The sequence below is a fragment of the Anneissia japonica genome, unplaced genomic scaffold (genome assembly GCF_011630105.1).
Source record: "Anneissia japonica isolate Jap-2015-1 unplaced genomic scaffold, ASM1163010v1 scaffold1065_len1792383_cov172, whole genome shotgun sequence".
Lineage (NCBI taxonomy): Eukaryota > Metazoa > Echinodermata > Crinoidea > Comatulida > Comatulidae > Anneissia > Anneissia japonica.
The window spans coordinates 974,487-986,105 of NW_022684135.1; the positions used below are offsets into that span (position 1 = coordinate 974,487).

The 11,619-nt window shown below is 33.2% G+C and overlaps 1 protein-coding gene and 1 long non-coding RNA gene across 2 annotated transcripts; one reads left to right on the forward strand and one right to left on the reverse strand.

The window, feature by feature from the left end:
• The first annotated feature begins 262 nt into the window (after positions 1-262).
• LOC117103938 (2-oxoglutarate and iron-dependent oxygenase domain-containing protein 3-like) lies at positions 263-7,099 on the forward strand. The gene is made up of 9 exons (XM_033244600.1): positions 263-444; positions 842-1,050; positions 1,695-1,770; positions 2,422-2,464; positions 3,223-3,287; positions 3,623-3,679; positions 4,166-4,319; positions 4,884-5,007; positions 5,546-7,099. The coding sequence occupies exons 1-9, from the start codon at positions 347-349 to the stop codon at positions 5,689-5,691; spliced, it is 972 nt and encodes a 323-aa protein (XP_033100491.1). The 5' UTR covers positions 263-346; the 3' UTR covers positions 5,692-7,099.
• On the reverse strand, positions 6,595-8,901 carry LOC117103951. Its single transcript, XR_004444682.1, has 2 exons — positions 7,752-8,901; positions 6,595-7,593 (listed from the first exon to the last, which is right to left on the reverse strand). It is a non-coding gene; the product is annotated as an uncharacterized LOC117103951 (long non-coding RNA).
• Positions 8,902-11,619: the final 2,718 nt, after the last annotated feature.

The following is an 11,619-nucleotide window of genomic DNA, read 5'->3' on the forward strand; positions in this document are numbered from 1 at the left end:
GTCAATAGTGCGTGAGACAATGAGGGAAAGAGAACTTCTAAAATTGTATTCAGACAAGTACACAGATAAATTGAGTGTTAACATACTTTTGGATATTTCTTATTATATTGTGATCGACCGGTATAATTTTAAATAAAAAATAATGCACTTCAATATCAATTTTTAACGCTTAATTGTAAAGAAAAAGCTAACATAAACGCGTGGTCAACCTAATTGACGCGTTGCCCAGATATATTGGCAGAATTGTAGTCTGACCAAAGAATATCTGACCCCTGACCTAGACTCAGCCATCCAACACTGTGAAGACGTGTTCGGTCTGTAAACACCGGTAAATACCGGCATCAAAATGTCATCAAAGGCTACTAGAAAGCGAAAAACAGAAAAGTGTAAACACCACCAGAGTTCTCCTGAACAAGATTCAAATGAAAACCGAGGTGAACATGTGTAAGTAAGGAACAGTACTATAGGTCTAGGCCTACTACACAAGATCTTAAAGGTTAAGGCCTAGCCTAGGCCTATCCGCTCTACAACACAAACAGCTCCTTCCCGGGGTATAACCGAACCTACTAGGCCTAGGGTCAGAATGCTTGGCCTTGTGCCAAGTCTAGGCTCAGTGGTAGTGGGGTAGGCCTAGCACAGGATGATCGTGCCCTACTCAAGGCAACTGGTGCAGCCAACCACAAAAACAACAAATGAAATAAAATTTTGTGAATAAAACAAGTGATTATTTATTTTAAAAAAAAGTTTATTCAGTTGGTTTGTAGGCTAGGCCTATATAGCAAGCAAGGGGCTCTCATTTTGGATAGTTTGTGTTAACTTTGTAATTTTTGGTCTCTTTCAGTCAAGAAGAAACAAATCAAGGAATAAAGATACCATGGAATCGTATGCTAATGAGGTTTATTTTGATTGGTGGACTGATATTTGTTATGCATATATTTTCAAATTCTGATGACCTTGTTGCATTTGCAAAGAGGGATGAGACAGTTCCAAAGCGAAGGCATTCTCTTCCATGTTCCAAGGATTACGCTGATGATTTAAAAAAGTTCAAAGGTGAAAAAAATGACTATTGTTACACCAATCTTAAGTCCTGTCCAGATTATCAAATTTTATTTGACAAAAACATGTGACATGCCTGCCATCATATAATGATCATATATATAGGCACATTCCTAATTCTGATTGGATTGTGTGTTATTGTGTGTATGGATTGGATTAATTTAGACATATCAATCAGACAGAATTTGGAAATACTGTACTGTAGTTTAAGATTGGTGTAACAACAGCCGCTGCTAAAAATTAACAAACAAGTAATATGTATGAGTCAGGCAAGTGGGTTGCAGGGGGATAGTCTTCTATTTCTATTTTGATGATGGTATATTTTTGTTTGTTCATGTTTGTTTTTAGCTTCCAAGGAAGTTTTTTTTTTTAATTTCTAGTCAGTTAGTTTCACTGCCTTACTGAAAACAACTTTTTTTATCCTGAATGAAGAACATAACATTGTTATTTTATTGCTGTAATAAGTGAAAAATTGTATTTTACCTTAAAACCAATGAATAACTTGAAATCTTAAAAGAAATTCAATACCTTGCCAAAAAGTTAGTAGTTTACCACTAAAATGCCGTATAAGTGAGATTTGTTCTAACAAATGAAATTTATCAATTTTATCCTAATTATGACTATTACTTGATTATTAGATTGTGCACCAAAGCACTGTGGAAGAGTTGTCATGGATGGGCTCATCAAAGAAAATGAAGCAGAAAGATTACTGAAGTAAGATCACAAAGACAATCTACTACCTATTCTGAAGAATTTTAGCTCCCTGGTTATTTTGCAAAGGTGCCAACAACAACACTACATGCTGGGGAGGTTTCCAATTCTGCTGCATAAATCTAAACACAAACTAATTCACTATCCAATAGGGTATCCAAAAACTGTGGCATGTCACAATAATGTACCATATTAGGCAGTGGCAAATACAGGGGGTAGTGAAAAGGGACTCATTCCCCTGGCAGCGGCCAAAAAATTCCCATGTGTGAAATCGTTTAGATGAGATAAAAAGGTTGAAACTCTGTAGCTTCCAGATGGATTAATCCATGGACACCCAAAACAAAATAAATAAATAAAATAAATAAAATAATAAAATATAATAAAATAAAAAATAAATAAATAAATAAATAAAATAAAAAATAAATAAATAAAATAAAATAAAATAAAATAAAATAAAATAAAAAATGAATGAATGAATGAATGAATGAAGGAAGGAAGGAAGGAAGGAAGGAATGAATGAATGAATGAATGAATGTTATAGCTGCTTTATTATACATATATTTATATTTATTCACAAATGTGTTTTAAATGCTATATACCTATATTTAATCAGCATAATTTATGTTAATGTAAGTTTTTTTTTTTTGTTCATAGGGTTGCTAAGCAAGGCCTTGCACTTGGAGGTTCAAATGGTGGGGTAAGTTTAAATAAGTACTTATAAGTTCTTATAATTTAATTTAATTTTAATTTTTTTAATTAGATGAAAATTAATAATGTATTGTTTGCATAGGCCTTTCAGTTGGCTGTTTAAATTTAAATTAACAATTGTATTTGTGTGTCTCGTTGGAAGAGACAACTAAAGCCTCAATCGCACTGGATTAAATTTTGGGAATATGTAACCGTTATCACGGTAAACATTTCTACCGGTAAATGTTACCGTCAATCGCACTTGGACTTTTCAACTCGGTTAGTTTTCCCGAGTAGTGTAAAATTAACTATTGAGGGCGGTACATTTTAACCCGTGACATGACCTACAGCCTTCTGATCCCTTGATCTGTTTCGCGCGCTGATTTGCACTTACTTTCTAGCTAGTTCTTACCGAAATGAACAATGAGGCTCGGGATTCGGTTAAGTTAACCGACCTGTGGCTGTTCACATTGGATTTTCCAGGCCGGTCAAAGTAGCTGGGTAGGAATTCCTGAGTAAATTTCACTCCCGAAAACTAACAGGCGGCGACAGTCAAGTTAACCGAGCGGACTATCTGCACTGGATTTTTTCGGTCAAACTCACCGACAAGACGGTTACTTTTACTGAAATAAATCCAGCGCGATTGAGGCTTCAAATTTGTATGATGTGCCCATATATGGGCATGATGTCATATTACACCCAAATATGGGCATGTGACACTACATCTTTAACACTGCATGACTAACTGGAATGTAATTTGCACTGTAGGCATCCATTCTTGATCTTCACTCTGGAGCTTTATCAAAGGGAAATGCTTTTGTTGATATCTACCAGTAAGTTTATGATTAATTACTTATTTACAATAAGATACTATATATCATAACATTATATATATATAAATAATAGTTTACATTTGGTACAACTAAAATTTTTTTGACGTTTGACAAAGTACATTTAATTTGTTTTTAACATGTTTGTCATCATTTTGATCATAATCTTGAATGCATTCATATTTTAACCTTAATAATACTGTATAACAATTTTGAGCAATTTTCTAGTAGCATCATCTTGCATCAGTGTTAATTTAAAATTTGTTTATTGTGATCACATTTTTTTTTATTGGAAAAAAACCCTAGTATGAAAATATTTTATTTGTTTTTCTATACAGATTGATTGAAAGTGGAAGTTTAGATATATTCACAAAGGAAGACTTTGATTTATATAAGTGAGTGGCATGGCATGTAATTACAAAAAATAACTATTAATGATCACTTGACCTCCATTTATCCCCTTGGCTTTAGTTTACTATCGACCTGCAGCCCACATCCCCACACAGGGCTGGAAAAAGCAAACAGGAAGCACCATGAAAGTCCTAGAGGCTTTTTTTGTGATAAATAAAAAAAACAAAAAACTGTTGGGCTATATTATAGTGTATACAGGTAACATTTGGTGCTGGAGGAATTTTGGAGACAATTTACATGGTCGGAGGTGTACCGGTAATCATTTTTTTCCCAGGCCTGTCCAGACATAGTAATTAATTAATTTTATTAATTTTAATGTATTTATTATAGTTGTATGTTTGACATGTGTGGACATAAACACATGTCCTTGGCAGCGAACATTTTGAAATTGTGAAGTTATACACATCACATTCTACAATGTACCTATATTCTTAAGTAATAATAATATACTTTGATTGCTTGGATTGTAGAAAAGTAGCAAGTAAAGTTCAGCTCGCAATTGCTGGTGAGTTCTCAATACCTGCTAATAGTCTTCACCTGACTAAACCAACATTTTTCTCCCGGATGAACACGAAACCAGCGAAAACTATACACGACGAGTATTGGCATCCACATGTAGACAAGGTCGGTAAAGGCAGAACTTATTTTTGTGATTGTTAGGCACGAGACTTAGGATATGCCAATAGCAAACCATGGCTTGGTATTCTTCTAGCATCACATTCCGATCGGTTGGAGCAATTTCGACACCCAATCGTGTGTGAAAGCTAACCAATAGTTAGTAGTTCTTAAGTAATGGATATTGCAATTGTTGCCCATTGTGATGGGTGCTACAATCTTTGGGATTGGATTCTGTGGTTGTGTGTGTGAACATAGGTCTAGTACCGTTTGACCTCCATTTCAAATATAAAGCTGTTTGTGTCTGATTTAGTTTGAATGCGCTTGTTGGTTGTGATCAGGATTAATTAGTTTTGGATTACCAACTGCATCGTAACTGATCGCAGCGGAGTATACCTGAATAGGGTATTAAACACAGTTGAGCCGCATGTGGTATGACGACCCTTGAGTCTTTGGCTAGGAAATCCCTTGTTTTTACAGCCTGACACCGATCACTGTTCTAATAATAACAACCACATGTCACATAAACTTTAAAAAATAACATTCTTTGTATTTTTGTTTTTATATTTCAAGGAAACATACAAAACCTTTGACTACACATCTCTGGTGTACCTCAGTAATTATGGCAATGATTTTGAAGGAGGCCGTTTTGTATTTATTGATAAGAAATCAAATTCAACCATTGAACCGAAGTTAGGTAAAGATGATTTTAATCTTTATTTTTAAATATAAACCCCCTGTATTGTTTGGGAACCACTAGACAGTGATTTAGTTCACTTTTCGGCAATCTTGTCCAGCTAATTGATCTACAATATAGTTTTTAAAGTTAAATTATACATTTCTTAACCTCCAACTATTCATTTCTCATTTTTTGGGTTGTTCTGAGTAGGGCAACAATTATAACTAAGGCAAGACTTTTTTTTTACACCTTTTGAATCTACTGCCCGCCAATATTGATGATTTTGAATAAAAATAAAATTTTATTTTTGGACAAATACCGTACCCGCCACTACGAAAAAAATTGCAATTCCAGAAAAGAAGATTTCTTTATTTTTATTATGCCCGCCGCTGCCTTAAAATCTCCAAAAATGAAAAAAATGAGGTCGCGATAAAAGGTATAAAAAAAAGTCTTGGCTCATAATAATCACCATCAATAGCAGTGATACTGTAATGGGTGATATTATTTTATATGGTAAACTTGATTTGTATTCAACTCTCTTTTTATTTTCTTTTAGGACGTTTATCCTTTTTCACATCTGGATCAGAAAACCAACATTACGTTGAGAAAGTTAGCAAAGGCACACGTTATGCGATGACGATTTCATTCACTTGCGATAAAAAGGAACGAATTGATTACCCAAAACTAAGGAAAAAGCAATAACCACTTAAAAATATAATTAAGGAACACAGTAATATCCAGTACTATAGTCATTTATTATAATTTCCAACACATAAATAATAATTTAAATATTTACGTACAAAACACATCACGATGGTAACTTAAGAATCTTCTAGGTATTCCATTTTTAAGGTTATTTCTTTCATTATAAAGTGAATGTTAATACTGTATTTTAATATTTAAGATTACTCATGTCATAGAGCGTTAAAAAAATATATATTGGTTGCCTAATAAACTGGGATTTTTATTAATATGTTATTTGGACTGAAATAGCACTTAATATGTACAGATAATACCACAGATAAAAAGTAGCATTGTTCCAATTGTGAACAAATATTCTTTTTTCTTTTAAGTTACATATTTTATACCCCTGGATCCATCTTTTTCCTTTTTTTTTTTTGCTTCTATCCACACACTTGTCTTTTGTTATGGTAATTCTTAAATGTTAATATTAGTAACCGATATATACCAGCATAGACGGCCACTTTTACTGCGACGGCTTAAAAAAGGTTCATTTACAACACGCGTCATGTTAAAAACTTTTATACCCTGCTGGAAGATGGACGGTTCTGAGTGCCCACAACGCATGCATGTGGCACTGCAAATACAATACTCGAGATTCGGTTTCCCGACAAAGTTGGTATTAGTCAACAAAATACAGCAGGCCTAGGCCTATCTGTCGATTCTGAGGACCTAGATTAGAATTTATACTAGACTAAGGTGAGAGATGAAGATGTATCTGCATAGCCTAAAAACGTTATGCGAGTAACTGTGGCCGTGCACAATCTTATGTCTATATTTTGTGAAAGCAAATTCAACACTTTTCCTTTGAAGATAAAATTCCAACATTTAAACAACTTTAAATTAAATTTAAATTTTCTACAATTTTTTCTTATGTTTGGGAGGGGGTGTGGCCCACCCATCGGCTCAGCGCCATGCCCACTGGCTTCGTTTTTCTGGCTAAACCCCAGTATACCAGTATTTAGGTTTTTTTTTCTTATTTCATTTGTATTATTAAGTTTGTACTGTTTAATATAATTTGTGTGAGGTAAAAAAAAATAATAAAACAAAACAAACAAACATTAGTTTTCAAAGTTTTGTCTATAATTACCCTGAATCCTCGAATAATGTGATTTTTTTTTTCACTAAGTGCCGCTCTTGATTATTATATTTTGAATAAGCACCGATGCACTTATTCAAGAGTACATACTACATTGTGTGTAGTAAAACAGAGAGAAACAGGGTGTTCAAATTAATAAATAACAAAATGAAGACAGGCACATGTAACCTTTATTTACGATGATGTAGGGTCTATTATATGCCTACCAAACTACAGAAATATGCAAGATATGTAACATGGCAACTGGCATGGAAAGCATCATGCCAATATTTTTTTAGTAAGCACTGCTCTCTAATAAGCACTGCACTTAAGTTCCAAAAATTTTATACAGTGCAGCAGTACTTATTTGAGGATTTAGAGTTTGAGGTAAATCGACATTTAAGTTAGTGAGTTTTGTCATTACTGATGGATTTAATATGAATTTAAATTAAGGAGATTAAAAAATGCTCGCAAAAGGATTACATAAATATAACTTTAAAACCAAAGACATCAAGCCCAAATAATTTAATCTGACTGTTGTAAAGTTGTTCTAAAATGATAATTTGCTAGAAGCTTCACAATTTAACTTTCTAAATCAAGTTGGTAAAATTTTTAAAATCACTGATTTTTATCTGATGTTTTTTTCTATAATTAAATTTTGTCTAATATTATTATGAGTAACTTATGAGTAACTTCACTTTTAAGATTGTATATTTATGTACAGCCTTAGGCATGAGCAATTATATGTATATATGCGCTTTTAATAAATATACGAGTAATGAAACCTAAGGTTGTGTATTATCTTCATCAATGGCATCATGTGATGTAAGGTGAAATAAATCAACTTTAAACTCTAACCAGTCAAATTTTCTTTAACAAAAAACTGATTTGTGCCCAAAATTAGTTATGTGATGGCTTTGAATAAATATACAAGTAATGAAACCTAAGGTTGTGTATTATCTTCATCAATGGCATCATGTGATGTAAGTTGAAATAAATCCACTTTAAACTCTAACCAGTCAAATTTTCTTTAACAAAAAACTGATCTGTGCCCATATTTAGTCATGTGATGGCTTTGAATAAATATACGAGTAATGAAACCTAAAGTTGTGTATTGTCTTCATCAATGGCATCATGTGATGTAAGTTGAAATAAATCCACTTTAAACTCTAACCAGTCAAATTTTCTTTAAAAAAAAACTGATTTGTGCCCAAAATTAGTTATGTGATGTCATCATGACCATATTTAGGCATGTCACATGTTATTTTCAAACAAAATTTGATAGTTTGGACAGGGCTTTATTTACCGTAATAAAGCAATCTTCACATCATCTTGAGTTAGATAATAGTTTTGGCTAAAAAAAAAAAATGCAGATACAGTGATTTATTGCACATGCGCCATTGCACTTGATACTTACATGTCGCAATGAGAGTACTGTGCACAATTTCTTGTGAATTTTTTTTATTCCTAATTTTCCTGCATGTTGGCTGCTTCCATGATTATTGTAGGTTTACAGGCATATTCAAATTAACATTTCAATACTGTGTTTTTGACCTATCATTCTTACAAATGTATTCTAGTACAGAGTATGTCCTTCCAATAGCACAATAATTTTCATCTTAAACAAGACACTTTCTGAATTTGGCACATGTTCTTTGCTTGGTGTGACTAATAAATCTGGCCGTGTGATCAGTACATTTGATTTTCCCATATATGGGTGTGACATGACATCACTATGCCCATATATGGGCAAATTAGACATTTATCACAGGAAACTTAATAATGGTGACAAGATGATAAGGTGTGGACAGAATATATTCCTGGACAACACAAATAAAACTTTTGAAGAGAAAAAATTGTGAACAAAAGCTTAATTAAATGTTAAAAATAAAGCAGATAAAATAACCTAAAGGATCGTGAAAACCAGAAGGACCATAGACTGTTTCTGCAACAAGCAAGACCATGAGATGATGATATTAATTTATGGCTTAAAAATGATTAGGGTAAAATAATTCTGGAAAAAATATATAAGACAACATTAAACACTTTAAACTGAAATAATTAAAGGTTTTTTGTTGTACTATATCTGAAAATCAGAGATCTTCTTTCTCGATTTATTTGCATATGGAAATTAATATCTTATTTGATTTCTATTAAATGAGTTATTTGAGTTAGAGGGTTTTTGTTTCTATTTTTTATTGGCAAGCAGTGTGTCTATATTATCAGGTGAACTATGGTAGGTGTTTTTTTAAATTTTTTTTTTTATTTTTCAAGGATCCCGGCAAGGCCATAAATCACACTTAACCTAAAACAATGTGTTAAATTGCATGAACTTATGACATGCAATATAAAGCACATTTGCAAATATAGAACAATGTTCCATAATGCTTTTATGAGCTGTATCAGAATTTCACATTATGACCCAAGGATTGAAAGTCATTCCTGGCTTATATATAAACATTAAAAAACTTTGTATGTTTTGAAGCAATTTTTTTTATTATCAGCGATACCTAACAGCCAGTCTACTTTACAATTAAACTTTTAAATTTGATCCAGCACACCTGATTTCTAATTGTACAGAATTTTAAAAATAAAAATTTACAAAAAATCAGTACTCAATTTGTAATATACATTAAAACTTATATTAAAAGAAAACATTTAAAAATTTGGTATATATTGTGTGGCCACTATTTATTATCGGTGAAACTAACATTAGGTCTATTAGACATAAAAAAAACCACTTAAAATATGATCTACCAAACCTGATTTCTAATTGTCCCTTTAAAATTTTAATGAATGCTTCAGCTAGAGGGGGCGTGCTTGCTGAACTCAATATTGATGAGTTGTGAAACATATCGGACATTGGTGAAAACGACAACTAATTTTTCTGATAAATATTTCATTTTTTCAAAGAAAACATAATTGCAGGTATGACAAAATTATCTTTTTTCTCCTCTACATAGGCCTAGGGTTACTTGGAAGCATATTTTTATATTCAAACAGCATGATTATTATAAATTTAGGTGTTTACGTTAATACAAAGAACATGTCGGGAACGTTGTGACGCAGGAAAAATTCCAAATTATAGACCACGTTTAATAGGAATTATGTTTTTGCCCTACATGCCATCTTCACCATCAGAAGATAATGCTTGTTTTATAGACAAGGTCAAGTATGTTACAGGCCTATTAAAAGTATTGTGACCTGAAATACATTATTAATGTTTAGGCCTACATCAACAGGTGTATTACTGCGATCACGCACTACAGAACCAATCAAGGAAGGAAGTAAAATTTGTTTATGAAGGTGCTTACCATTAAACAGTTTGTGACAAAATCAGTTCATGTTACCATAAGGTTTTTAATTGATACTCAGCTTGATCACTATTCCTTTGATTTTTAGGATTACAAATTGTTTTGATTAGAAAGGTCTTCCATTAGCCTCCTAAAAAAATGTATTAAAAACATTTGTGCTATTATTGCAGAGATATGGATGAGGCTGAATCTCCTCTAGAAGTGAAGGGGCCTCCAAATGGTGATTACCAACCCTCTTTGGTTGAACTGCCTGTCAATCAACCTAGTGAGATGATGAAAATCCAGCTCACTGTTAATCATGGGTGAGTTAAAAGGAGTATTTTAATATAAGAAAAGCATTGTGAATACATATAAATTACATAAAATACAGTTAAACGCCAAATTTGGACAACTAATTGCTAAAAATGTAGTCAATTTAGTTTTTGTTTTAGTATTTTGGAGAACTCAAGTATTGCATGATGAAGATATATGGGCCACTTTTTCTTAGATTTTCACAATAATTTTTCATTAATCTGATTTGTATAAGTTGTCTAGGGACAAAATGTAACCAAAGATTCTGATAAAAAAGTCAATTGTTCTGGACAGTAGACCTATATATTTATGGGTCTATGCTTATGATAAATTTCTGTAGAATTTTTGTCCATTTCTGTACGTCCGAAAACAGGCAAAATTTCAGAAGTTTAGTAGTACTAGAGAACATCAGGGGCGCCAGGAATTCCCAGACGAGAGGTCCAACTCCCGACAAGAAGGTCCAAGCCCCCCAACCCAGGGGTCCACACACCCCCGCATTGGGAAAGCCTAGTCCTACTTCCCCATCGGAGAAAAATTGTGTTGATTATGGTATTCTTATTTAAAAAGGTTCATTTGATAAAAACCATGCAAGTTAAGAGGTCCCTGTCCCCTGTCGGTAAAGATCTTGCGCTACCAGTGCAACCAATACTATCGCGATAACACACAACACCTCGTACATATGGTAGTACTGCTCGCACTAAACAGTTTTTAATCCCTACAATTTGACAGCTTAGTAAAGACATACCTAAATTGTACTTTCAGCGGTCGATATTTCATTTTTTCCTGACCCCCTTGCTGGGGTCATTCCATATGAATTCAACCAAAGTTGAAAAATCGGGTGCCACGCCCCCTTTTTGGCCTCGCGAATCGTGAACTTCAATTTATAGGGTTTTTGGAGGTCAATATCTTGGTAATGAGACAGAGTTAGGGGCTGAAATTTGGAACTCATGGTATTTCTGGCCCAGGCTTTCAGAATCTGCTGTCAGAATTGATTTTCAAGTTATTGCCCTCTCAAATGTATATCTTTTTATAGACGGAAATCAAAAAATCAGTTTTCAAGTCCTCCCTGTGAGGATTAGAGTACGTACAGATAGTTAATTGTGATAGAATCCTGCTATCTGAGGATAGGACTGTGTGTAAAAGCTGTCTCTTATACACATCTAGATGTGTATAAGAGACAGCTTCACCATCAGAAGATAATGCTTG